The sequence below is a fragment of the Carettochelys insculpta genome, chromosome 32 (genome assembly GCF_033958435.1).
Source record: "Carettochelys insculpta isolate YL-2023 chromosome 32, ASM3395843v1, whole genome shotgun sequence".
NCBI lineage: Eukaryota > Metazoa > Chordata > Testudines > Carettochelyidae > Carettochelys > Carettochelys insculpta.
This window is the reverse complement of record NC_134168.1, coordinates 4,251,344-4,277,972: the sequence shown is the minus strand read 5'-3', so window position 1 is coordinate 4,277,972 and position 26,629 is coordinate 4,251,344. Positions and strand designations below refer to the sequence as shown.

The 26,629-nt window shown below is 68.8% G+C and overlaps 3 protein-coding genes across 3 annotated transcripts; 2 read left to right on the top strand and 1 right to left on the bottom strand.

The window, feature by feature from the left end:
- Positions 1 to 1,877: 1,877 nt before the first annotated feature.
- On the top strand, positions 1,878 to 15,311 carry MMP14 (matrix metallopeptidase 14). The gene is made up of 10 exons (XM_074982739.1): positions 1,878 to 2,034; positions 6,921 to 7,069; positions 8,543 to 8,665; positions 9,065 to 9,372; positions 10,249 to 10,410; positions 10,687 to 10,847; positions 10,935 to 11,073; positions 11,670 to 11,820; positions 11,916 to 12,031; positions 12,880 to 15,311. Exons 1-10 carry the CDS (start codon positions 1,933 to 1,935, stop codon positions 13,203 to 13,205), a joined length of 1,737 nt encoding a protein of 578 aa, XP_074838840.1. The 5' UTR covers positions 1,878 to 1,932; the 3' UTR covers positions 13,206 to 15,311.
- On the bottom strand, positions 14,862 to 18,237 carry MRPL52 (mitochondrial ribosomal protein L52). The gene is given in 7 exon segments (XM_074982743.1): positions 14,862 to 15,253; positions 16,115 to 16,297; positions 16,710 to 16,774; positions 16,904 to 16,971; positions 17,472 to 17,547; positions 17,651 to 17,684; positions 17,686 to 18,237. Coding segments are annotated over 6 exon segments (759 nt in total). The 5' UTR covers positions 18,064 to 18,237; the 3' UTR covers positions 14,862 to 15,253; positions 16,115 to 16,159.
- Positions 18,238 to 18,417: 180 nt separating this feature from the next.
- Positions 18,418 to 26,624, top strand: SLC7A7 (solute carrier family 7 member 7). The gene is made up of 11 exons (XM_074982740.1): positions 18,418 to 18,538; positions 19,420 to 19,554; positions 20,145 to 20,597; positions 22,294 to 22,419; positions 22,510 to 22,654; positions 22,736 to 22,859; positions 24,132 to 24,235; positions 24,306 to 24,402; positions 25,656 to 25,805; positions 25,910 to 26,093; positions 26,416 to 26,624. The coding sequence occupies exons 3-11, from the start codon at positions 20,147 to 20,149 to the stop codon at positions 26,499 to 26,501; spliced, it is 1,467 nt and encodes a 488-aa protein (XP_074838841.1). The 5' UTR covers positions 18,418 to 18,538; positions 19,420 to 19,554; positions 20,145 to 20,146; the 3' UTR covers positions 26,502 to 26,624.
- Positions 26,625 to 26,629: the final 5 nt, after the last annotated feature.

The window sequence follows — 26,629 nt, the reverse complement described above, 5'->3', positions numbered from 1 at the left end:
CTCAGAACTGTGGCGCTGGCCCTTTAAGAACCTTGGGGGTGGGGGAGGGGGGTCTCAGAACTGTGGCGCTGGCCCTTTAAGAGCCCGAGTTTTTTTGGGGGGGCGGTCCCGGAATTGTGGGACTGGCTCTTTAAGAAGCAACTTCTCCCCGATCTCCAGCCCGTGGTCTCTGGCGCCACCTGGAGGCAGGCGCGAGGCGGTATCGGGGTTACACTGGGGGGGGGCAGCCCCTCCCCCCCGCTCCCCATGCCCCGCCCCCATCCCACCCCTGTTGTCGAGCCCAGACTGTATGGGTGGGGCCGGGAGCCAGGACTCCTGGGTTCTCCCGGCTCTGGGAGGGCAGTGGGGGCTGTTGGTTAGAGCAGGGGCCAGGAGCCAGGACTCCTGGGTTCTCCCCAGCTCTGGGGGGGCAGTGGGGGCTGGTGGTTAGAGCAGGGGCCGGGAGCCAGGACTCCTGGGTTCTCCCCGGCTCTGGGGGGGCAGTGGGGGCTGGTGGTTAGAGCAGGGCCGGGAGCCAGGACTCCTGGGTTCTCCCGGCTCTGGGAGGGCAGTGGGGGCTGGTGGTTAGAGCAGGGGCCAGGAGCCAGGACTCCTGGGTTCTCCCCGGCTCTCGGGGGGCAGTGGGGGCTGGTGGTTAGAGCAGGGGCCGGGAGCCAGGACTCCTGGGTTCTCCCCGGCTCTGGGGGGGCAGTGGGGGCTGGTGGTTAGAGCAGGGAGGCTGGGAGCCCGGACTCCTGGGTTCGCTGTCTGACCCAGCAGGAGGGTCGAGGCCTCCCTCGCTCAGCGAAATCAGAGGTGGCTGATTCAGCAGCCACAGGCTCTTGCAAGCAGAGGAACAAACAGATGGTGGGAAATGTGCTGAGGGCAGAGACCCACATCCTGCCCCCCAGCCCCCTCTGTCTGCTCAGCCTCAGACACCCCCATCTGTCTCGCTCCTCCGAGCGAGCGCCCCCAGCCACCCCCAGTCCATCCCCTGACACGCAGACACCCCACATCAATTCATTCAGTTTCCCCAGATCCATCCCCCAGGCACCCAACATCCTCAGACCCAACTGACACCCCCAGATTCATCCCAACAGCCCTAAATCCAACCACTACGCCAGATCCAGACACCCCAACTCTATTCACTTCGATATCCCCAGATCCATCCCTGACCCCAAATCCATCCTCTCAGAAACCCCCACATCCACCCAGCACCCCCAATCTATTCACTCAGATACCCCCGATCCCGCTTCCCAGCGCCCCCAGATCCAGCCAGACACCCCCAGAACCACCCAACACCCCAGCTCCACCCCCAGACACCCCAAATCTAGTCACCCCGATATCCCCAATCTATTCACTCAGACACCCCCGATCCCTCTTCCCAGCGCCCCCAGATCCAGCCACACACCCCCCAGAACCACCCAACACCCCAGCTCCACCCCCAGACACCCCAAATCTAGTCACCCCGATATCCCCAATCTATTCACTCAGACACCCCCGATCCCTCTTCCCAGCGCCCCCAGATCCAGCCACACACACCCCAGAACCACCCAACACCCCAGCTCCACCCCCAGACACCCCAAATCTAGTCACCCCGATATCCCCAATCTATTCACTCAGACACCCCCGATCCCTCTTCCCAGCGCCCCCAGATCCAGCCACACACCCCCCAGAACCACCCAACACCCCAGCTCCACCCCCAGACACCCCAAATCTAGTCACCCCGATATCCCCAATCTATTCACTCAGACACCCCCGATCCCTCTTCCCAGCGCCCCCCGCTCTCCCTGTGGCTCTCTCTGGCCAGTAGGTGGCTCCCTCCACCGCCGCTTCCCGTCCCCCCCCCCGCCCTGTAACCGGAGCCCGGCGCTGCCCACGTCCCCAGGCGGGCCCTGCTCCGAGCGAGCCCAGCCGGTCTGGGGCCAGTCGCCGCCGGGGAGCCCAGGGAGGATGAGCCCCTTGCCGAGCCCGCTGCCAGGGCTGCTGCCCCTCAGCCTGGTGCTGAGCGCCCTGCTCCCGGGGGCCGGGGGCCAGCCCAGCTTCAGCCCCGAGGTGAGTCCAGCCGTGCCCTGGCCCGGCCCCGTGGCCAGCTCCCCGGTGGCCGACTCCCCATTGGCCGACTCGCCCGTGGCCAGCTCCCCGGTGGCCGACTCCCCATTGGCCGACTCGCCCGTGGCCAGCTCCCCGGTGGCCGACTCCCCATTGGCCGACTCGCCCGTGGCCAGCTCCCCGGTGGCCGACTCGCCCATGGCCAGCTCTCTCGTAGCCGACTCACCCATGACCAACTCTTTGGCTGGCAACTCTCTGGTGGCCGACTCCCCATTGGCCGACTCGCCCGTGGCCAGCTCCCCGGTGGCCGACTCGCCCATGGCCAGCTCTCTCGTAGCCGACTCACCCATGACCAACTCTTTGGCTGGCAACTCTCTGGTGGCCGGCTTTCTGGTGGCCGACTCTTTGTTGGCCGACTCCCATGGCCAGTTCTCTGGTGACCAGCTCTTTGGTGATCGACTCGCCCGTGGCCAGTTCTCTGGTGGCCGACTTGCCCACAGCCAGTTCTCTGGTGACCAGCTCTCTGGTGGCTGACTCGCCCATGGCCAGTTCTCCGGTGGCCGACTCCCATGGCCAGTTCTCTGGTGGCCAACTCGCCCATGACCAGTTCTCCGGTGACCAGCTCTCTGGTGGCCGACTCGCCCATGGCCAGTTCTCCGGTGACCAGCTCTCTGGTGGCCGACTCGCCCATGGCCAGTTCTCTGGTGACCAGCTCTCCGGTGGCCGACTCGCCCACGGCCAGTTCTCTGGTGACCAGTTCTCCAGTGGCCGACTCGCCCACGGCCAGTTCTCTGGTGACCAGTTCTCCAGTGGCCGACTCGCCCATGGCCAGTTCTCCGGTGACCAGCTCTCTGGTGGCCGACTCGCCCATGGCCAGTTCTCCGGTGACCAGCTCTCTGGTGGCCGACTCGCCCATGGCCAGTTCTCTGGTGACCAGCTCTCTGGTGGCCGACTCGCCCATGGCCAGTTCTCTGGTGACCAGTTCTCCGGTGGCCGACTCGCCCATGGCCCGTTCTCTGGTGACCAGCTCTTTGGTGATCGACTCGCCCACGGCCAGTTCTCTGGTGACCCAGTGTTGGTGGCCAGTTCTCCTTGCCTAACGCTCCTCGGCCAACACAACTGGTGCAACCCACTGCACCCTGCACCGCAGCACTCCCAGCCCCGGCCAGCTCCCCTCTGTGGGTCTGGGGCCCGGCCCTGGTGGGGGCCCTGGTGGGGCATCCTCCCCACCTGGGGGAGCTATGTCGGAGGGGGTCCCTCCTGCCTGAAAACCACGGCCTTTTCACACCAACAGGCTGGTCGCCCTCCTCCCCTCTGCCCCATCTTCCCCTCCCTCCTGCCCCACTTTTCCCCCACCACCTGGCCCCAGCGGGGACCCCCCTGCTTGGCTGCCAACCCCCACCCTGAACCTTGGCAGCTGGGAGCCCTCTCAGTCCTTTGCTGGCTCCAGGGTCTCCCCTTCTCCTGCCCTGTCTGGAGGGGGGCACCTCGCCCCCTGCTCCTCTGCTTGGCCAACCCTCTCCCCAGCCCTGGGGCCCTGGACCCCATCCATCCGCTGCCCACAAAGGGCCCCCCGAGCCCTCCCCGCCCGCTCCTCCGGCCGCCCGTTCCCCTTCCCTCGCTTCCAGGCCCCGCATCTTCCTGCCACATTGCCGGCCGGCGCCAGCCTTTGTCCTGGCCTGCCCTGGCCGGAGCTTGCCTGGCCCCGCTTCTCGGAGCTCCCATTCCTGCGCCCGTCGGCCACAGCCCGGCTCACGCCTGGAGCGGCTCCAAATACCTGAGTGTTACCCGGGGAGCGGCACAGCTCTGCCAGGGCCTCGGGCCTCTGTCCTCCCTTCCTCCCTCCTGCCTTTCCTTCCTTCTGAGCCTGTCTAGCCCGACGCGGATGAGCCATCGACCTGTCCTTCCTCAGCCACCGCCGGCTGGCTGTCCCTGCACACCCCATCCGTCCATCCATCCCCACACACCGTATCTATCTATCCGTCCATCCATCCCCACACACGCTATCTATCCAGCCCCACACACGGTGTCTATCTACCTATCCATCCCCACACACCGTATCCATCTATCTATCCATCCGTCCCCACACACCGTATCTATCTATCCGTCCATCCATCCCCACACACGCTATCTATCCAGCCCCACACACGGTGTCTATCTACCTATCCATCCCCACACACCGTATCCATCTATCTATCCATCCATCCCCACACACCGTATCTATCTATCCATCCATCCATCCCCACACACGCTATCTATCCAGCCCCACACACGGTGTCTATCTACCTATCCATCCCCACACACCGTATCCATCTATCTATCCATCCATCCCCACACACCGTATCTATCTATCCATCCATCCATCCCCACACACGGTATCTATCCAGCCCCACACACGGTGTCTATCTACCTATCCATCCCCACACACCGTATCCATCTATCTATCCATCCATCCCCACACACCGTATCTATCCATCCCCACACACGGTATCTATCTATCTATCCATCCATCCCCACACACCGTATCTATCCATCCATCCATCCATCCCCACACACCGTATCTATCTATCCATCCATCCATCCCCACACACCGTATCTATCCATCCCCACACACCGTATCTATCTATCCATCCATCCATCCCCACACACCGTATACATCCATCCCCACACACCGTATCTATCCATCCCCACACACGATATCTATCTGTCTATCCATCCATCCCCACACACCGTATCTATCCATCCCCACACACCGTATCTATCCATCCATCCATCCATCCCCACACACCGTATCTATCTATCTATCCATCCATCCATCCCCACACACCGTATCTATCCATCCCCACACACCGTATCTATCTACCTATCCATCCCCACACACCATATCTATCTATCTATCTACCCCACACACTGTGTCTGTCTGTCCCAGCCCTGCCATTGTTCTCAATGACCTTTGCCACCCCTGGGCCGAAGACCTTTCCCCTCTGCGGCCAGGCGTGTCCCCAGGATTAGCCCAAACCCGGCTCTGCTGAGCACCCCCTGCTGGAGCCCAGCCCGTAGGGCAGGCGGCCCCCGGCTCCAGGCTGCTGCCCGCAGGGGCTGCGCCACACCTGGCCTCCCCCCCTCAGTTCCTGTGGCTCTTGGCTGCCGCCGAGCTGTCTCCCCGCGCTGCCCTCTCGTTCGCCCGTCCGCCCGCCCAGGCTTAGCTGGGGCTGGCTGGGAGTCCCCGGGGGGTGACCGTGGGTGACCCCCCCCAGCCACAAAGGGCTGCTTGTGTCCTGGCGGGCGAGGTGCCAAGGGCTGGGCTCGAGGCCGGGGGGCCGCGGGGGGCTGGGCGAAGGAGCCCGGCCCGGGAGAGCGGAGGGAGGGAAGTGAAGGCGCGTGGGTGCCGTTGTTTGTGTCTCGCTGGGATGGGAAAAATTAGCCCCCGGGGTGGGGAGCGGAAGCGGGAGGCAGCGGGGGAGGGGCTGGATTTAGACGGGGGGAGGGGCGAAGCCGGAGCGTGGTCGGGGTCCCAAACCCGCTCGTCACAATTCTGAGAGCGGGGGCTGGGCCCCCATTGCCTGCCCCAAACAGCCCAGCCCTGCCGGTGCCTCTCACTCCCGCCTCACAGCCCCTGCCCCACGGCCCCGCCGGTGCCCCTCACTCCCGCCTCACAGCCCCTGCCCCACGGCCCCACCGGTGCCCCCTCACTCCTGCCCCACAGCCCCTGCCCCACGGCCCCGCCGGTGCCCCTCACTCCCGCCCCACAGCCCCTGCCCCACGGCCCCGCCGGTGCCCCTCACTCCCGCCTCACAGCCCCTGCCCCACGGCCCCGCCGGTGCCCCCTCACTCCCGCCCCACAGCCCCTGCCCCACGGCCCCGCTGGTGCCCCTCACTCCCGCCCCACAGCCCCTGCCCCACGGCCCTGCCGGTGCCCCTCACTCCCGCCCCACATCCCTGCCGGTGCCCCTCACTCCCTCCCTCCCCACAGCCCCTGCCCCACGGCCCCGCCGGTGCCCCTCACTCCCGCCCCACAGCCCCTGCCCCACGGCCCCGCCGGTGCCCCTCACTCCCACCCCACAGCCCCTGCCCCACGGCCCCGCCGGTGCCCCTCACTCCCGCCCCACAGCCCCTGCCCCACGGCCCCGCCGGTGCCCCTCACTCCCGCCCCACAGCCCCTGCCCCACGGCCCCGCTGGTGCCCCTCACTCCCGCCCCACAGCCCCTGCCCCACGGCCCTGCCGGTGCCCCTCACTCCCACCCCATGGCCCTGCTGGTGCCCCTCACTCCCGCCCCACAGCCCCTGCCCCACGGCCCCGCCGGTGCCCCTCACTCCCGCCCCACAGCCCCTGCCCCACGGCCCCGCCGGTGCCCCCTCACTCCCGCCCCACAGCCCCTGCCCCACGGCCCCGCCGGTGCCCCTCACTCCCGCCCCACAGCCCCTGCCCCACGGCCCTGCTGGTGCCCCTCACTCCCGCCCCACAGCCCCTGCCCCACGGCCCTGCCGGTGCCCCCTCACTCCCGCCCCACAGCCCCTGCCCCACGGCCCTGCCGGTGCCCCTCACTCCTGCCCCACAGCCCCTGCCTACGGCCCTGTGCTGCCCCTCACTCCTGCCCCCCCCGGCCCTAGGACTCAGAATGCATGGTGTGGGGGGTGGCATGTTGGGGGTGGGCTGTTCCACGGGTGCAGGGCTCTGGGTGGGGTACGGGGGTCGTTTCCAGGCTGGCATTGTCAGCCTTGTGTGAGTGACGAGGCTCGGGGAGGTGACTGGGGGGCAGATGGCATCTGGCTGGAGGTTGGGGGGTGAGCAGTGGGGCACAGGTGGGCAGTGGGGGTAAGAGGTGGCCTTGGGGACAGGGGCGTGGCGTGGATATGTGGGGCCCCTCTGATTCTCCCCCCACCACCAGGCCTGGCTGCAGCAATATGGGTACCTGCCCCCTGGCGACTTGCGGACCCACACCCAGCGCTCACCCCAGTCGCTCTCGGCCGCCATCGCTGCCATGCAGCGCTTCTACAACCTGCCCGTCACTGGAGCCGCTGACGCCGAAACCTTGAAGTAGGTCCCCCCACTGCCGCATCCCCAGGAAAGCAACCCCCTTGGGACTGTTGCAGGGACTCAGTAGGGCCCAATGGACGTGAGGGGTCAGTTGGGGGTTGGGCGCCAACGGACGTGGGGGCTCTAGCTCCGTTGAGATCATTGAGGGGTTGGGTGCCAATGGGCGTTGGGTTCTAGCTCCATTGAGCTCATTGGGGGTTGGGCGCCAATAGACATTGGGTTCTAGCTCCATTGAGGTCACTGGGGGGTTGGGCGCCAATGGGCGTTGGGTTCTAGCTCCATTGAGGTCACTGGGGGGTTGGGCGCCAATGGGCGTCGGGTTCTAGCTCCATTGAGGTCACTGGGGGGTTGGGTGTCAATGGGCGTCGGGTTCTAGCTCCATTGAGCTCATTGGGGGTTGGGCGCCAATAGACATTGGGTTCTAGCTCCATTGAGGTCACTGGGGGGTTGGGTGTCAATGGATGTTGGGTTCTAGCTCCACTGAGGTCATTGGGGGGTTGAGCGCCAATGAATGTTGGTTCTCGCTCCATTGAGGTCACTGGGGGGTTGGACACCAATGGGCATTGGGTTCTAGCTCCATTGAGGTCATAGGGGGTTGGGTGCCAATGGATGTTGGTCTCTAGCTCCATTGGGGGTTGGGCGCCAATGGATGTGGGGTTCTAGCTCCAGTGAGGTCATTGGGGGTTAGGTGCCAATGGCTGTGGGGTTCTAGCTCCAGTGAGGTCATTGGGGGTTAGGTGCCAATGGACGTGGGGTTCTAGCTCCATTGAGGTCATTGGGGGTTGGGTGCCAATGGATGTGGGGTTCTAGCTCCAGTGAGGTCATTGGGGGTTGGGTGCCAATGGATGTTGGTTTCTAGCTCCATTGAGGTCATTGGGGGTTAGGTGCCAATGGACGTGGGGTTCTAGCTCCATTGAGGTCATTGGGGGTTAGGTGCCAATGGATGTAGGGGTTCTAGCTCCATTGAGGGGTGACTGGGGGTTAGGTTTCAATGGATGTGGGGTTCTAGCTCCATTGAGGTCATTGGGGGGTTGGGTGCCAATGGATGTAGGGATTCTAGCTCCATTGAGGGGTGACTGGGAGTTGGGTGCCAATGGATGTAGGGGTTCTAGCTCCACTGAGGGGTGACTGGGGGTTGGGTGCCAATGGACATTGGGCTCTAACGCCATTGAGGTCATTGGGGGTTGGGCCTGAATGGACGTTGGGTTCTTGCCCCATTGGGCTTTTCCACACAGCTGCCCGTACTCTCGTCCCCAGGGCAGGTCTGGAGCCAGGAGCTGAGGCAGGGTTGGAGGCAGCCGGGAAAGGCCCCGAGTCACAGCTTAGCTCTGTTCCAGGGCTGCCCCTGCAGTGTCCTGGGGGGAAAGGTGTAGGACGCCGGGGTTCTAGCCTGAGGGCTCCCCGAGACTCTTCCCCTGGGAAGTACCAAGGAAACGGCCCCTCGGCGGCTCACCCTCCTCCTCCCGCCCCCAGGGCCATGAAGCGGCCGCGCTGCGGCGTCCCCGATAAGTTTGGGGCAGAGATCAAGGCCAACGTGCGGCGCCGGCGTTACGCCATCCAGGGCCTGAAGTGGCAGCACAACGAAATCACGTTCTGGTGAGGGGCGGGGCAGTGAGTGCATGGGGGGCTGGGGAGGAGAGAGTTGGGGGGGACGTGGGGCATCGGGTGGGGACTGTTGGGCAGCAACAGGGCAATGGGGGGCTGCGAGGCGGCTAGGAGGCATTGAGTGTGCTAAGAGGGCCATGGAGCCCATGGGGCACCAGATGGGGGCTATGGAGCAGTGGCAAGGCTGTGGGGAACTGTGAGGCGGCTATGGGGTATTGGGTGGGCACTGGGAAGGATATGGGGCACCAGGAGGGTGCTATGGGGCAGCGACAGGGCTGTGAGGAGTCGTGGCTGGCTATGGGGCACTGGGTGGGGCTGCAGGGCAGCGTCAAGGCTGTGGGGTGGCCATGGGACCCGTGCGGTTCTGACCCAGGCTGCCCCACCTCACAGCATCCAGAACTACACGCCCAAGGTGGGCGAGGCGGCCACCTTCCAGGCCATCCGCCGGGCCTTCGAGGTGTGGGGCGCGGCCACGCCGCTGCGCTTCCGTGAGGTGCCCTACGCCCACGTGCGCCAGGGCCGGGCCCCCCAGGCCGACATCATGATCTTCTTCGCCGAGGGCTTCCATGGGGACAGCACCCCCTTCGACGGCGAGGGCGGCTTCCTGGCCCACGCCTACTTCCCCGGCCCCCACATCGGCGGGGACACCCACTTCGACTCGGCCGAGCCCTGGACCGTCCGCAACGACGACCTGAACGGTGAGCCGGGGCCTCGGGGGCGGCGGGTAGTGTGGGGAGAAGGAGGAGCCCGGGGTTTCTCTGCTGGGGGTGTGGGGAGTGGGTGAAGGGGACAATGTGCCGGCGCTGAGGGGGGCAGGGTAGGGAAGGAGATGCTGGGAATTTCCCCTCCCACAACACATTGACTCAGGCCTAGTAATGGTGCCGCTTCCCCTTTTCCACGCTGGAAACCCCCGGCCTCCCCGCCATCCGAGTCAGCCAGTTCCCCTGCCCCACCCCCAGCCAGCCCCCGGTGCATCCCATTTCCAGGGGACTGTGGGGCTAGAACATGGGGGAGGAGCTCACCGGTGAAGACGTGGTGACCTCCCAGTTCCCAGGCGGACGCCCCGTTCTTGGTGACTTCTCCTTTCCCGCCGAGTTCCTTCTTCTGCAGTGATGGCCCCATTGCCCGCTGGCGGCAGAGACATCCCTGTTCCCGGGCAGCTGTGGGGATATCTCTGGTCCCAGGGAACATGGGGTGATGTCCCCGTTCCGTGGTGGCCACGGCGATGTCCCCATTCCGTGGTGGCCATGGTGACGTCCCCGTTCCGTGGTGACCAAGATGTTCCCATTCCATGGTGGCCATGGCGATGTCCCCGTTCCGTGGTGACCAAGATGTTCCCATTCTGTGGTGGCCATGGTGATGTCCCCGTTCCATGGTGACCATGGTGATGTCCCCGTTCTGTGGTGGCCACGGCGATGCCCCCGTTCCGTGGTGACCATGGTGACGTTCCCATTCCGTGGCGGCCACGGCGATGTCCCCGTTCCGTGGTGACCAAGGAGATGTCCCCGTTCCGTGGTGGCCACGGCGATGTCCCCATCAGGCTGTGCCACACCCTGACTCTCCTGCTCTCCCAGGGAACGACATCTTCCTGGTGGCCGTGCACGAGCTGGGCCACGCGCTGGGGCTGGAGCATTCGAACGACCCCTCGGCCATCATGGCCCCCTTCTACCAGTGGATGGACACCGAGAACTTCGTGCTGCCGGACGACGACCGGCGCGGCATCCAGCAGCTTTACGGTGCGACCCGCTGCCCTCACCCCCGGGCCGCCGCCGGGTCCTCCGCCCCCCGACACGACCCTCTAACGCCCTCTGGATGGGAGGCCCCTTTGCCCTCATGGCCGACGCGCCTCGTCTCTCGGTGTCGGCCAGCTGCCCTTCACGCCGCGACGGGCCCCCAGCACTGGGCACGAGGGGGGCAAACCTGGCCCCGTCCAGGACCCCCACCGGTCACCCCACCCTCTTCCCCGACCTCCCAACACCCCATCCGCTGAGCTGTTTGTTCCGCTTGCCCAGGGAGTGAGTCGGGGGTCCCCAGCAAGGCCCCCCCGGTGCCCCGCACCACAGCCTGGCCCCACGTGCCTGACCGGCCCGACAACCCTCCCTACGGCCCCAACATCTGCGACGGCAACTTCGACACCATCGCTGTCCTGCGCGGGGAGATGTTTGTCTTCAAGGTACGCGGCGCGGAGGGCGGGGCAGGAGGGGGGCCCGGGGTGGGGCGCGAGGGGCACCAGACACACGCGTGGCTCTCCCCGCCCCAGGAGCGCTGGTTCTGGCGGGTCCGCAACAAGCAGGTGATGGACGGGTACCCGCTCCCCATCGGCCAGTTCTGGGTCGGGCTGCCGGCGTCCATCAACACAGCCTACGAGCGCAAGGATGGGAAATTCGTCTTCTTCAAAGGTACCAGGACAGGGGCCCTCCCCCGACGAGGGGGGGCTGGACGTGGGGCGCGTCAGGAGGAGCGTTTCCGGCCGGGCTAGAGAAGTTTTCACTCCCCTCTGCTCGGCCCTGGGCAGGGCCCCCCGGAGCCCCCGGCAGAACGGATGGGGCGGTGGGGCCGGCGGAGGGCAGGAGCAGGGACCTGTGAGCAGAGGCTGAGGGACTGGGGCTTCTTCAGTTTGCGGCCGGGACCGAGGGGCCTTTCACAGCAGGTTCACCTCCCTGCGAGGGTCGGAGGAGGACGGGCAGAGGCTGGTCTCAGTGGGGCCGGGGCAGGACAAGGCGCGAGGGGCTGAAGTGGAAGAGGGGGAGGTGGGGAACCCCTGGGAGGTGGAACCTCCACCCCAAGAGGTGGCCGAGCCCCGGCTGGGCTGGCTTAGGCGGGGTCGGTGCTGGCTTGGGACTCGCTGAGGGGCTTTCCCGTCCCGTCTCAGGACTCGACCGCGGGGCGCCCGGGCCGTGGGGGGCCAGATGGGGCGCCCGGGCCGTGGCCGCAGCTGGCTGGGGGGGGATTCGGGGCCGGTCCCGGCCGGGCTGAGCCCCTCTCTGCTCCGCAGGCGACAAGCACTGGGTGTTCGACGAGGCCACCCTGCAGCCCGGGTACCCCAAACCGCTGCGGCAGCTGGGCCGGGGGCTCCCCACCGATCGCATCGACGCCGCCCTCTTCTGGATGCCCAGTGGGAAGACCTACTTCTTCCGGGGGAACAAGTCAGTGCCGCCCCCTCCCTCCCCTCCCCTGCCCTGCGCCCCCGAGGCCCCCCCAGCCCGAGGCCCCCCCCTCAGCCCCCGCGTGTCCCCCGCAGGTATTACCGCTTCAGCGAGGAGACCCGCTCCGTGGACGCCGAGTACCCCAAGAACGTGGCCGTCTGGGAGGGGATCCCCGAGTCGCCCCGCGGGGCCTTTATGGGCAGCGACGAAGGTACGGCGCAGGGGGGCACCGCGGGGGGGGGTGCGGGGTGCGGGGGGGGGGCTTGGAAGGGCCTGGCTGATCGGCCTTTTCCTTGTTCTCCTCTTACCGTTCCCCCCCCCGTCCGTCCCTCTCTCCTGCGCCCCTTACGTCTGTCTGTCTGTCCATCTGCTCTCTTGTGCGTCCGTCCTGCCGGCTCTCCCCATGTCCGTCCTCCTCCCCGTCTGTCTGTCTGTCTCCTCCCTGTGTCCATCTCCTGTCTCTCTCTCCTGCCCTCCCCGTGTCCGTCCGTCTCTCCTGCCCTCCCTGTGTCCGTCTGTCCCTCTCCTCCCTGTCCATCTCTCCTGCCCTCCCTGTGTCCGTCTGTCCCTCTCCGCCCTGTCCGTCCGTCTCTCCTGCCCTCCCTGTGTCCGTCTGTCCCTCTCCGTCCGTCTCTCCTGCCCTCCCTGTGTCTGTCTGTCCCTCTCCTCCCTGTCCGTCCGTCTCTCCTGCCCTCCCTGTGTCCGTCTGTCCCTCTCCTCCCTGTCCATCTCTCCTGCCCTCCCTGTGTCCGTCTGTCCCTCTCCGCCCTGTCCGTCCGTCTCTCCTGCCCTCCCTGTGTCCGTCTGTCCCTCTCCGTCCGTCTCTCCTGCCCTCCCTGTGTCCGTCTGTCCCTCTCCGCCCTGTCCGTCCATCTCTCCTGCCCTCCCTGTGTCCGTCTGTCCCTCTCCTCCCTGTCCGTCCGTCTCTCCTGCCCTCCCTGTGTCCGTCTGTCCCTGTCCGTCCGTCTCTCCTGCCCTCCCTGTGTCCGTCTGTCCCTCTCCCCCCCGCCGCCGGCTGTGTGTCCATCTGGCCGTCCCCTCGTCCGTCCCGTCCTCCAGCCTTCACCTACTTCTACAAGGGCGGCCGGTACTGGAAGTTCAACAACCAGCAGCTGCGGGTGGAGCCGGGGTACCCCAAGTCGGCGCTGCGGGACTGGCTGGGCTGCGCGGGACGGCGCCAGGAGGAGGCAGAGGAGGAGACCGAGGTCATTGTCATCGAGGTGGACGAGGCGGGAGGCGGGGCGGGGGGCGTGGCCGCCGTGGCCCTGCCGGTCCTGCTGCTGCTCTGCGCCCTGGCCCTGGGCGTGGCCGTGGTCGTCTTCAAGCGCCACGGCACCCCCAAGCGCCTGCTGCACTGCCAGCGCTCCCTGCTGGACAAGGTCTGAGGGGCGGGGCTCCCCCCGGCCCCGCCCCACCCCTCCTCCCTGGCTCCGCCCCTTCCTGGAGCAGCTGGGAGAGGCGGGGCTTCTCTCTGGCTCCTCCCCTTCCCTGCTGGACAAGATGTGAAGGGCGGGGCTTCCCCTTGGCTCCTCCCCCGTCCCCCCCAACCTCCATCCCAGGCGCGCTGAGCGCGCTCAGTAACAGGCAGGGGGGCCCCTGAGCCCCCCCTTGTGACCCTGTGCCCTTTGACCTCCCAGGGAAAGGTCAAAGTTCAGCCCCCCTCCCCCCCCAGCTTCCCCTACAACCTCACCAAAGGGGCAGCCAAGGGGAGAGGCCAGAGTGACCCTCCCCCACACTGGCTCCTCCCCCTCAACCTGGGGGCATGTGACCCAGCCAATCAGCTTGGGTCTAGTTGCCCGCTTTGGCTCAGCTGGGCTGACTCTCCCATTGGTCTGTGTACAAAGGGGGCGGGGCCATCTGTGGAACGGAGGCCCCTGGTTGGCCCGCAGGTACTTTAGGCAGGGCCTTGGGAACCCAGGGGGTGAAGCAAGGGAGAAGGGGCGGGGCCATTGCACCAATGGGAGGGCAGAGCTTTACCGAAGTGGGCGGGTCTATGCAAATAAGGAAGCTTCACATTCCAGTGGGCTGGGTCACATGGGAGGGGGATCCTTCTTGCATTCCAATGGGCGGGGCCATGCAAATAAAGGGGGCTTTGCATTCCAGGGGGCGGGGCTATGCACATACCAGTCACCCCACAGTCCAATGGGCAGTTATTGGGAAATCCAGGGCATTGCAATGGGCGGGACTATGTAGATGAGGTGGAGTGTGCTGGCGCGAGGAGCAAGGGATGATGGGAAACTGGACAGGGCGTGATGTAGTTGGGGGCAGAGCCAAAAGAGGCCACCCCCTCACTCACTCTGCCTAAGCAGCGGGGGGGGGGAGAAGGTGCGGCTGGCCCAGCATGAGGGGGTGCGGCGTGGGCCTAGGTTGAGGGGGAGGAGCTGGTTCAGGGGAGCATCGGGCAGGTCTTTGGGTCCCCTCGTTCCTCGCCAGATCTCGGGGGGAGGGGTTATGTTTTTTTTACTAATTAATGTATAATTGTTTGTAATAAAAAGTTAATTATTAGCTAGCCCCAGCCCCACACCTGAACTCAGCGCGCTAGCCGGGGGGGGGGCCTCCATCCCGCTGGCCGGGACAGAGGGCCAGCTGCCCCCCCGGGGTGTGGGCCCTGTTCCCCCCCGGGCGCTCTTGGGGGTACGCTATGGTTAGTAACGAAGCTGATTGGGCAGGGGGAGGGGCAGGCTTGGGGGGCCCAGGCGAGCTCCCAGCACCCAACTGTGGTACCACCCCCAGGCTGGGGCGAAAGCCGGCAGCGTGTTTGCACCACTTTAACCCACCCTCACTATCAAAATCCCGCCCCCCGGCTTAAGTAACACCCGAGCGCTGGCCCCCCTCGTAACCCACTAGCCCTAAGGGCTGGCGAGGAGGGGTGCTGGCCCAGGCACCCCGGGAAAACCAGCCGGGTGCCCTCGCCTGCAGCCCCAGGCTGGGCAGAGACAGGGCTGGGCGCGGAGGCGTCTCCGGGGCCCCACGGGCTGGGGAGGGGTAGAGAGAAGCCCCTTGCCGGGCGCATGGGACAGACAGGACAGAAAGACTGGGGGCGCCCTCGCTTCGTGGGGTTTTAATGGGGCAGAGGGGAAAGCAACAGCTCCAGGAATCCGCAGTGATGGCGTGCAAGGCGAGGCGGCCCCCGTGCGAACAGTGCAAGGGCGTGCGAAGGGAGGCGGCGCTGGGGGGCCGCGGGGAGCCAGCCGGGGTTGCACAAGGGGGTGGTTTCACGTGCCGCTCTCGTGCGGCTCCCCTGGGACTCGGTTACGACACAGCCACGTTCCAGCTTTTCTTTCGCTGCTGGAGATCAACAAAGCCCCAGCCAGGGGGTGGGGGAGCTCAGGCCCTGCGTCCTGCCCCTGCTGCCGGTTCCAGGCCCCCTGGCAAGCTGGGGTGGTGCCGCCTGGGGGTCGGGTTTCATGCGGCCGGAGCTGGGGCTGAGCGGCTGTTTTGTAAAGAAAAAGCAAAATGAATAAAAAGGGAAAACTTTTTTTGCAAAGAAACGAGTGAGATTTCTGAAGCGGGGGCAACGCTGGGGGGTGGGAGAGAGGGGCGGCTGCAGGGCTGTGGGGCAGGAGCCAGGGGGCAGTGGCAGGACCTGTGGGGCGGGAGCCACAGGGTGGGAGAGAGGGGTGGTCGCAGGGCTGTGGGGCGGGAGCCGCGGGGCAGCGGCAGGAGCTGCGTGGCAGGACCTGTGGGGCAGCGGCAGGGCCGTGGGGCTGAGTCACCGAGCCCCCGGCTTGTGGGCGAGACGCGGTGAGCCGGGTCCAGCCGCCGCTTCCCCTATTGCCGCCCCTGGGGGGCAGGCGCTGCTGCGTGGGGTGGGGGCTCAGGGCTCCCCTCCCCCGGCCTGGCCGGCTGCCCCAGTCCTGTGAGCCGGGCGCGGAGCCCACACCATGAGCTCACCGCCGGCGGCTGCACATCTGGACCCAATTACAGCCGCCAAACAGCCGGAGCCCATGGGGCTGGGGGTGGGGGGAGGGGCGGAAGCCCTTCCCCTCCCCCGCCCCGAAACCGCGGCTGGCCCACGTCACAGCCCTGAGTCAGGGGGTGGGGTGGGGGGGGGGTTAGGCTGAGCCGGACTCCGACCGCTCAACAGCAGGGGCTGTGGGGCGCTGGGGGCAGCAGCAGTGGGTCAGGTGGGGGGCACTGGGGGGCTGGGGCAGAAGGTGTGGGGCTAGGGGACACTTGGGGGCTTAGGCACGGGCACTCGGGGGGGGGGTTGGGGCAGGGCTGTGGGTCAGGCGGGGGCGGGGCCGGAAGTCAAATGAGCTCCCCACCCCCACCAGCTCCCTGCGGCGCTCACATCCAGCGGGCGGGCAGCGGACCCAGGCGTCCGGGCCGGAGCAGGTCAGCTCTCCCGCGGGCGCCCCTTGGGCTGCAGCTGCTTCTGCGTCATCTGCTCCTCGGCCTCCTGCGTCCGGCGCTGCTGCTCCCGCCACCGCCTCAGGCCCTCGTCGAGCTCCCGCGCCAGCATCGCCACCCGCCGCTGGGGAGAGCGGGGTGAGGGGCGGGGAACCCAGGAGTCCGGGCTCCCGGCCCCCGCTCTAACCACCAGCCCCCACTGCCCCCCCAGAGCCAGGGAGAACCCAGGAGTCCTGGCTCCCAGCCCCTGCTCTAACCACCAGCCCCCACTGCCCCCCCAGAGCCAGGGAGAACCCAGGAGTCCTGGCTCCCAGCCCCTGCTCTAACCACCAGCCCCCACTGCCCCCCCAGTGCCGGGGAGAACCCAGGAGTCCTGGCTCCCAGCCCCCTGCTCTAACCACCAGCCCCCACTGCCCCCCCAGAGCCAGGGAGAACCCAGGAGTCCTGGCTCCCAGCCCCCTGCTCTAACCACCAGCCCCCACTGCACCCCCCAGAGCTGGGGAGAACCCAGGAGTCCGGGCCCCTCCCCCACTCACCGCGAAGGCCTCGTCCTCCTGCCGCCGGCGGATCTGGCCCTTCCACGGGGGGGTGGGGCGCCCGTCTGGGGAGAGGCGACACATCAGTGACCCCCAGCGCCCCCGGGGAACCCAGGCGTCCGGGCTCCCGGCGGGTGGGGGTGGGGGAGCAGGGAACCCAGGCGTCCGGGCGGGGGGCACAGGGAGCTGCTCACCTACGAAGGACCAGTCGGGCAGGTCGCGGAGGGGCCCGTAGCCGCTCGAGCTGGGGGCCAGACCCTGCCTGGGGGGAGACGGGGGTCAGAGCGTGCGGGGGTGACCCCCCCCCCACGCAGCACCCCCCCCCACGCCCGACGTTCCCAGCCCCCCACCTCTGCCCCCACGCAGCCCCCCCACGCCCGACGTTCCCAGCCCCACGCCCTCGCCCCCACGCAGCACCCCCCCCACGCCCGACGTTCCCAGCCCCCCGCCCCCCCGCCCCCCCCCCACGCCCGACGTTCCCAGCCCCCCACCTCCGCCCCCACGCACCACCCCCCCCCACGCCCGACGTTTCCAGCCCCCCACCTCCGCACCCATGCAGCCCCCACGCCCGACGTTCCCAGCCCCCCACCTCCGCCCCCATGCAGCCCCCACGCCCGACGTTCCCAGCCCCCCACCTCCGCCCCCATGCAGCCCCCACGCCCGACGTTCCCAGCCCCCCACCTCCGCCCCATGCAGCCCCCCAACTCTCCAGACCTCAACACCCCCGCCCCCATGCAGCCCCCAGCCCCCCGCCACACTCACTCAGCCCTCCAGCGCCCCACGGCCGGGCGGGGGGCCCCACAGTGCAGGTGCCGAGGGGCAGCGGCCAGGCGCGCCGCTGGGGGGTAGAAAATAGGGTCAGTGAGAAACCGGGGCGCCCCCTCCCCGGCCCCACCCCCAAAGCTGGACCCCTCCCCCCGCTTCCCCCCCTCCGGCCCTACCCAGCCTCAGACTCAGGGGCGCTGCCATGTGGGTCAGGAAATGGCGCTGGGACCATGTGGGGGGCAGTTCCCACGCTCCGTACGGAAAGGAGGCTACGGGCGCGGCCATCTTTTAAATGGCCGCGGCCACCGGGCGACGCCATGTTGGGCACTGAGGACGTGGCTTGTGCCGTGTCCGGACGAAAACGGCCATTTTGGACAGGGGGCCGCCATGTTGGTGGGAGAAAAAAGAGGGCGACGCCATCTTGGGCACAGGGGCGCAGGAAGCCGCCACCTTGTACGGAAGAAGGGGGCGGGACTTGGCGCCCATTGCAGGATGTCGCCATCTCCCGGCAGAATGTGGAGTTACAGCTGCTCAAGGATGGAGCCCGGGAGGCCGCCATCTTTGATAGAGAGAGTTGGGCAGCCGCCATATTAGTGAGACGAGGGCGGTGCCATCTTGGTTACGGGCTCGGTGACGTCACTCAATCAGGAAGGACTAGGAGGGAGCCATTGGCTCCATTGGTCGAGCCCAATGGGCGCAGCCATCTTGATGCCAGCTGGGGGCCGCCATTGTCCTGAGGACACAAGAAGGCGCCGCCATATTGGGAAAGGGATTCCTGGGCGCCGCCATCTTGCTAAAGGAAATTGAACTGCGCCGCCACCTTGGCACGCGCCGTGCGGCTCCTACTGGATGGGCGCGGCCATGTTGGGCCCCTGGATGACGCCATCTTGACAGTCGCTCGGTACGGGAGCCCAGAAGCATCAACTGGCGAACTTCCCCAAGGGCCTCAGGAGATGAGTTCTGCCCAGTCTCAGCCAAGGCCCAGAGTCCGGACGCCCGGGTCCCTGCGGCCTGTCGGGGGACAGGGAGCCGAGAGGCCCTGGCTGGGGATCAGGTGGACTCGGGTGAGTTTCCGGGGGGACTGATCTCGCTCCACACCAGGGGTCCCAGCCCCCCGACCCCCCCACCAGCCCCCCCGTCCCCCCGCTCTAACCAGCGGCTCCCACCGCCCCCCCAGCACGGGGAGAACCCAGGAGTCCTGACCCCTCCCCCCACTCTAACCACCAGCCCCCACTGCCCCCCAGAGCCGAGGGAACCCAGGAGTTCTGACCCCTCCCCCCACTCTAACCACCAGCCCCCACTGCCCCCCCCAGCGCCAGGAGAACCCAGGAGTCCTGACCCCTCCCCCCACTCTAACCACCAGCCCCCACTGCCCCCCCCAGCGCCGGGAGAACCCAGGAGTTCTGACCCCTCCCCCCACTCTAACCACCAGCCCCCACTGCCCCCCCAGAGCCGGGGAGAACCCAGGAGTCCTGGCTCCCGCCCCCTGCTCTAACCACCAGCCCCCACTGCCCCCCCAGAGCCGGGGAGAACCCAGGAGTCCTGGTTCCCGGCCCCTGCTCTAACCACCAGCCCCCACTGCCCCCCCAGCACTGGGGAGAGAACCCAGGAGTCCTGGCTCCGGGCCCTCGGTTGTTGCAGCCGGAGAGGGCCGCTGGCTGCTGATAGTTGCCACCTGCCCCTGGCAGGGTCACAGGTCACCCCTTAGGCTCTGCTCTTTGGTTCTTCTCCTCCTGGTAATTATTAATGAGGCTGCTAATGAGGCTGCCAGGGGAGGCCCAGACCTGGACCCCTGGGCTGCAGCCCTGGCCCCCGGGGGGCAGGGGACAGACCCCCGCAGGGTAAGTGGGCTGCCTGGGGTCACTGTCAGGGGAAGCTCACAGCACGGCTGGGGTGGCCCGCAGGGCAGGGGGGCGAAGGTCACAGCCCTCACCTCCCTTATCAGGCCAGTGGCGCCCAGCCAGGGACCTTGGACCGGCCCCCGGACCGCCCCCCCCCCTTCCTCAAGTTAAAGTCCTGGCTCCTGCCAGCCCTTCCTCTTCCGTGCTGGGAGGGAACGGACCGAGACGCGCTGGGAGCGGTGAGTGGCTGTGCCAGCCCCAGGGGCCTGGTCTCCCCCCCACAGCTGGGAGAGAACCCAGGCGTCCGGGTTCTCCACACCTCTGCTCTAACCACCAGCCCCCACTGCCCCCCCAGAGCCAGGGAGAACCCAGGAGTCCTGGCTCCCGGCCCCTGCTCTAACCACCAGCCCCCACTGCCCTCCCAGAGCCGGGGAGAACCCAGGAGTCCTGGCTCCCACCCCCTGCTCTAACCACCAGCCCCCACTGCCCTCCCAGAGCCGGGCAGAACCCAGGAGTCCTGGCTCCCGGCCCTGCTCTAACCCCCAGCCCCCACTGCCCCCCCAGAGCCGGGCAGAACCCAGGAATCCTGGCTCCCGGCCCCCTGCTCTAACCACCAGCCCCCACTGCCCCCCCAGAGCCGGGCAGAACCCAGGAGTCCTGGCTCCCGGCCCTGCTCCAACCCCCAGCCCCCACTGCCCCCCCAGAGCCGGGCAGAACCCAGGCCTCGGCCCTCTCCCCACACTAGGTCTCACTTCCCTCTTCGAGCCGGGAGGGAACCCAGGCATCCGGGCCGTCCGCTCTGACCCCCTCCCCTGCGCTCTGCCCGCAGCCATGGTGCCCCCCCAGCCCTGCGCCCCGGCGGCCGAGGCCCCGGTGCAGCTGCGGCGCCAGATTTCCCTGCTGAGCGGCATCTGCCTGATCGTGGGGAACATGATCGGGTCGGGGATCTTCGTCTCGCCCAAGGGGGTTCTGCTGCACAGCGCCTCCTACGGGCTGGCCCTGCTCGTGTGGGCCCTGGGGGGCCTCTTCTCTGTCTTCGGCGCCCTCTGCTACGCCGAGCTGGGCACCACTGTCACCAAGTCGGGCGCCAGCTACGCCTACATCCTGGAGGCCTTCGGGGGGCTGGCGGCCTTCGTCCGCCTCTGGGCCTCTCTCCTCATCATCGAGCCCACCAGCCAGGCCGTGATCGCTCTGACCTTCGCCAGCTACACCGTCCAGCCGCTCTTCCCAAGCTGCCCGGGCCCCTACGCCGCCCACCGCCTGCTGGCCGCCGCCTGCATCTGTGAGGGGCGCGGGGGGCTGGCGGAGGGGCCCCCCTGTTCCCTGCGCCTCCTCTGGGGGCTGCTCCCCTGACCCGGCTCGGCCCCTCAAGCCCTCTGGGATTTCCTGCTGCTGGGGAAGGAACCCAGGAGTCCTGGCTCCCAGCCCCTGCTCTAACCACCGGCCCCCACTGCCCTCCCAGGGCTGGGAGAACCCAGGAGTCCTGGCTTCCGACCCCCCCCACTCTAACCATCAGCCCCCACTGCCCTCCCAGAGCCGGGGAGAACCCAGGAGTCCTGGCTCCCGGCCCCCTGCTCTGACCACCAGCCCCCACTGCCCCCCCAGAGCCGGGGAGAACCCAGGAGTCCTGGCTCCCGGCCCCTGCTCTGACCACCAGCCCCCACTGCCCCCCCAGAGCCGGGGAGAACCCAGGAGTCCTGGCTCCCGGCCCCTGCTCTGACCACCAGCCCCCACTGCCCCCCCAGAGCCGGGGAGAACCCAGGAGTCCTGGCTCCCGGCCCCTGCTCTGACCACCAGCCCCCACTGCCCCCCCAGAGCCGGGGAGAACCCAGGAGTCCTGGCTCCCGGCCCCTGCTCTGACCACCAGCCCCCACTGCCCCCCCAGAGCCGGGGAGAACCCAGGAGTCCTGGCTCCCGGCCCCTGCTCTGACCAGCAGCCCCCACTGCCCCCCCAGAGCCGGGGAGAACCCAGGAGTCCTGGCTCCCGGCCCCTGCTCTAACCACCAGCCCCCACTGCCCCCCCAGAGCCGGGGAGAACCCAGGAGTCCGGGCTCCCACGCTGCTCTGACCCGCTGGGCCCGGAGCCCTGAGGCAGGCCTGGCCCTGTCCGTCTGTCCCAGAGTAGCCCCAGCCGGGCTTCAAGGCTGAGTCGGCGAATCTTGGCTGGATCCGGCGGCTGGAAAATGCAGACTCAGGGCCGCTGGTTGCAGCATCGCTGACCTCAGGCCTGGCTGCGGGGCGGAAGGGAGGGGCAGTGGCAGGACTGGGGGGCAGGAGACGCCCTGGGCCCCCCCACCTGGCACTGGTCCCAGGGCTGAGTCCAGCCTGTGTTTATGAGTCTCCCAGTCACAATACGCGCGGGGAAAGATCAAGGTTAATCAGAACGGGAGGAAAACAACAGGGAGAGAGTCTGGGTGAGGGGAGAACCCAGGAGTCCTGGCTCCCGGCCCTGCTCTAACCACCAGCCCCCACTGCCCCCCAGAGCCGGGAAGAACCCAGGAGTCCTGGCTCCCGGCCCTGCTCTAACCACCAGCCCCCACTGCCCTCCCAGCGCCGGGGAGAACCCAGGAGTCCTGGCTTCCGACCCCCCCCCGCTCTAACCACCAGCCCCCACTGCCCCCCAGAGCCGGGAAGAACCCAGGAGTCCTGGCTCCCTGCCCCCTGCTCTAACCACCAGCCCCCACTGCCCTCCCAGAGCCGGGGAGAACCCAGGAGTCCTGGCCCCTGCTCTAACCACCAGCCCCCACTGCCCCGCAGAGTCGGGGAGAACCCAGGAGTCCTGGCTCCCGGCCCTGCTCTAACCACCAGTCCCCACTGCCCTCGCAGAGCCGGGGAGAGCCCAGCAGTCCTGACTCCCGGACCCTGCTCTAACCCCAGCTCCCACTGCCCTCCCAGAGCCGGGAGAACCCAGGAGTCCGGGGAGCAGCGGGAGGCAGCGGGGGGGGTCGGGGGTCTCACGCTCTGTGCGCCCCTTCCAGGTCTCCTGACCTTCGTGAACTGCGCCTACGTGCGGTGGGGGACGCGGGTGCAGGACGCCTCCACCTACGCCAAGCTGCTGGCGCTGCTGGCGCTCATCGTGGCCGGGGTCGTGCGCCTGGCGCAGGGTAAGCGGGGGGGGGGACCCCTCCCTGCCGCCCCCCGGCGCCCCGCGCTGCCCCCCCCCCGCCTAGCAGCTCCCCTCTGCCTCGGCGCAGGGCACACGGAGAACTTCGCCGCGCCCTTCGCCGGCTCGTCGCTGCGCGCCGGGGACCTGGCCCTGGGCCTGTATTCCGCCCTCTTCTCCTACTCGGGCTGGGACACGCTCAACTTCGTCACCGAGGAGATCCAGGACCCCGAGAGGTGGGTGCCGGCGCGGGGGCGGGGCGGGGGGGAGCCCCGGCCCCCCCCCCCGCCGCGCTCTGACCCCCCCGCCGCCCGCAGGAACCTGCCGCTGGCCATCGGCGTGTCCATGCCGGTCGTGACGGCCATTTACCTGCTCACCAACGTGGCCTATTACAGCGTCCTGGCGCCCCCCGAGCTGCTGGCCAGCGAGGCCGTCGCCGTGGTGAGCGCTGGTTTGGGGGGGGGGGTTCAGGGGCCCCCAGCTCCGCCCGCGGCCACCAATAACTCCGCCCCAGCCCGGCTCTCCCCGCCCTGGTCGGGGACCCCGGTGCCCCCCGTTACCCGGCCCTGCCCCTCCCCCTTGTCTGGCTGCTGGGCGGCGTTGGGGGGCCCCGCTCTCTGCGGGGGTACCGGCCCCTCCTCTGCGGGGGCCTCCCCGAGCTGTTCCCGGAAAGCCGGGGCGCTCTCCCACCGGGGGCCTCCGCAGCCCCCGCTCTCCGCACGCCCAGGGGTCCCCGAGCTCGGGTGGCCGTTCCCGGAAAGCTGGGGCGCTCTCCCACTGGGGGCCTCCGCAGCCCCCCGCTCTCCGCACCCTCAGGGGTCCCCGAGCTCGGGTGGCCGTTCCCGGAAAGCCGGGGCGCTCTCCCACTGGGGGCCTCCGCAGCCCCCCGCTCTCCGCACCCTCAGGGGTCCCCGAGCTCGGGGGGCCGTTCCCGGAAAGCCGGGGCGCTCTCCCACCAGGGGCCTCTGCAGCCCCCCGCTCTCCGCCCGCCCAGGGGTCCCCGAGCTCAGGGGGCCGTTCCCGGAAGACTGGGGCGCTCTCCCACTGGGGACCTCCGCACCCCCCCGCTCTCCACACGCCCAGGGGTCCCCGAGCTCGGGGGGCCGTTCCCGGAAAGCCGGGGCGCTCTCCCACCGGGGACCTCCGCACCCCCCCGCTCTCCGCCCGCCCAGGGGTCCCCGAGCTCGGGGGGCCGTTCCCGGAAAGCTGGGGCGCTCTCCCACTGGGGACCTCCGCACCCCCCCCGCTCTCCACACCCCCAAGGGTCCCCTTCCTCCCCTGCCCCGCACCTCAGCTGGGGGGAAACTGGGGGGCCCTGGGGGCAGCTCCCTGGGTACAAACAGCAAGTGGGACAGTCCCGGGGGCGCTGGGACATCAAGGCCTCCGGCTCAGCGCCCAGGGCCACCCCCAGGCCCAGGAGCGCCGGATCCCAGACCCGCAGCCGGCCCCGGGCGACCCCACCTGGCCGAAAGCGCCCGGCAGCGACGTCCACCCGCCCCACAGCGGGTCGGCCTGGGCCGGGGGCGAGACCCTGGGGGGGCCTCCAGCCCCCCCCGATTGGACCCCGCTCGGCTCAGGGCCGGGCTGGTACCTGCCGGCTTTGTGACCGCCCCGGGGGTCCCCCCAGCCCGTCGCTCGCCCCCCCCCGCTACATCACTTGGGGGGCGGGGTCCAGCCCCCCCAGCTCTCACCCCTCCGCCCGTCCGCCCCCAGAGCTTCGCCGACCGCCTCTTCGGGGCCTTCAGCTGGACCATCCCGCTGGCCGTGGCCCTGTCCTGCTTCGGGGGCCTGAACGCCTCCATCCTGGCCGCATCCAGGTAGGGCCCCCCCCGCCGCCCCTCAGGCCCCCGCGGCCTCCCGGCCCCCCTGACGCTCCGCTCCCCCCAGGCTCTTCTTCGTGGGCTCTCGCGAAGGGCACCTACCTGACGCCCTCTGCATGATCCACATCGACCGACTCACGCCGGTGCCCGCCCTGCTCTTCAACGTGAGCCGCGCCCACGGGGGGAGGCAGCCACGGACCGGGCCGCGCCCACGGGGGGGGGCAGCCGCGGACCAGGCCGCGCCCACGGGGGGAGGGCAGCCGCGGACCGGGCCGCGCCCACGGGGGGAGGGCAGCCGCGGACCAGGCCGCGCCCACGGGGGGGGCAGCCACGGGCCGGGCCGCGCCCATGGGGGGAGGGCAGCCGCCGACCGGGCCACGCCCACGGGGGGAGGGCAGCCGCCGACCGGGCCACGCCCACGGGGGGAGGCAGCCGCGGACCGGGCCACGCCCACGGGGGGAGGCAGCCGCTGACCGGGCCACGCCCACGGGGGGGGCAGCCACAGGCTGGACCAGACCTTGTCCATGGAGGAAGAGGCCACGGGCTGGACCATGCCCAGGGGTGGGGGAGAGAAGAGGCCACGGGCTGGACCATGCCCGGGGGTGGGGGAGAGAAGAGGCCACGGGCTGGACCATGCCCGGGGGTGGGGGAGAGAAGAGGCCACGGGCTGGACCATGCCGGGGGCGGGGGGGAGGAGGCCCCAGCTGGGGCCACTGGAGTTACCCATTTCCTGGTGGCCCAGAGGTTGTTCCACGCAGCGGGCAAAGGTCTGTGCCTGACCTACCCGGGCAGGGTCTCGGGCGAGCCCCTTCCCCCCATGGGACGGTCCATCCGGGCCGTGGCAGGGGAGGAACGTCACACAGGACAGCAGCCCACGGGTGAGCCCATCTTGTTGTAGGAAGCAGGGGGAGGTTGCAGCATGAGTCAGGTGTCCAATGGATCAGTCCATTGATCTCAGGGTCGGGGGGTGTTGTTCCACGGGGCAGTCCATTCTGGGCAGAGCTGTCCTAGGCCAGTCCATCCCACAGGCTTTATAGGGGTGATGTGGTGCCCCACGGGTCAGTCCATCTCATCCGGGCAGGGAGGCCGCCCCATGGGTTAACCAATCCTCACCTTTTGCGGGCGGGGAGATTGCCCCATGGGCGAGTCCATCCCGTCTCAGAGGGGGAGGCGTGCCACGGGCGAGTCCATTCTGTCTCAGGCGGGGAGGCGTGCCACGGGCGAGTCCATCCCTTCTCAGAGGGGGAGGCGTGCCACGGGCGAGTCCATCCCTTCTCAGAGGGGGAGGCGTGCCACGGGCGAGTCCATCCCTTCTCAGAGGGGGAGGCGTGCCACGGGTGAGTCCATCCCTTCTCAGAGGGGGAGGCGTGCCACGGGCGAGTCCATGCTCCTCACGGGGGGGCTCTCCCTCCGCCAGGGGGCCATGGCGCTGGTGTACCTCTGCGTGGAGGACATCTTCCAGCTCATCAACTACTACAGCTTCAGCTACTGGTTCTTCGTGGGCCTGTCCATCGCCGGGCAGCTCTACCTGCGTTGGAAGGAGCCCAACCGGCCCCGCCCCCTCAAAGTAAGGCCCCGCCCCGGGGGCGGAGTCTCCGCCGTGGCTGTCCCACGGTGCCCCGGGGGCGGCGGCAGCGGCGGCGGCTCACTCCCGGTGTGGTGTCTCCCCAGCTGAGCATCGTCTTCCCGGCCGTGTTCTGCCTGTGCAGCGTGTTCCTGGTGGCCGTCCCGCTCTACACCGACCCCCTGAGCTCGCTCATCGGCGTGGCCATCGCGCTCTCGGGGCTGCCCGTCTACCTGCTGCTGGTGCGGGGCGGCCCCGCCCGCCAGCCCCGCTGGCTGCGCCGAGCCGGGGGTGAGACCCCGCCGGGGCCCCCCGCTCCTGCCCCACGGTCCCGCCGGGGCCCCCCGCTCCCGCCCCATGGCCCCTCACTCCCGCCTCACAGCCCCGCCGGGGCCCTCCCTGCTCCCGTCCCACAGCCCCTGCCCCACGGTCCCACTGCTGTCCCCCACTCACGCCCCACAGCCCCGCCGGGGGCCCCTCACTCGCGCCCCGGTGCCTCTGTACCCCAGCCACACTGGTGCCCCCCACTCACACCCTATGGTCCCTGCCCCCCGGCCCTGCTCGTGGCCCCCCCAGCCCCGCAGCCCCCCTAACCCTCCCGCTCTCTCTGCAGCCAGCGCCTCACGCCACGTTCAGCTGCTGTGCCGGGCTGTGGTGACGGAGCTTGACCCCGACGACGCTCGCCCCAAATCCCTGTGATGGAGCCAGCGGGAGGAGGGGCTCTGACCCCCCCGAGACCCCACAGACCGACTCCCCCCTTTAATTTATTGCCCCCCCCCCCGTCCAGATGGCAGCTGCTACCAGTAAACCAGCATCACTCCGGCCCT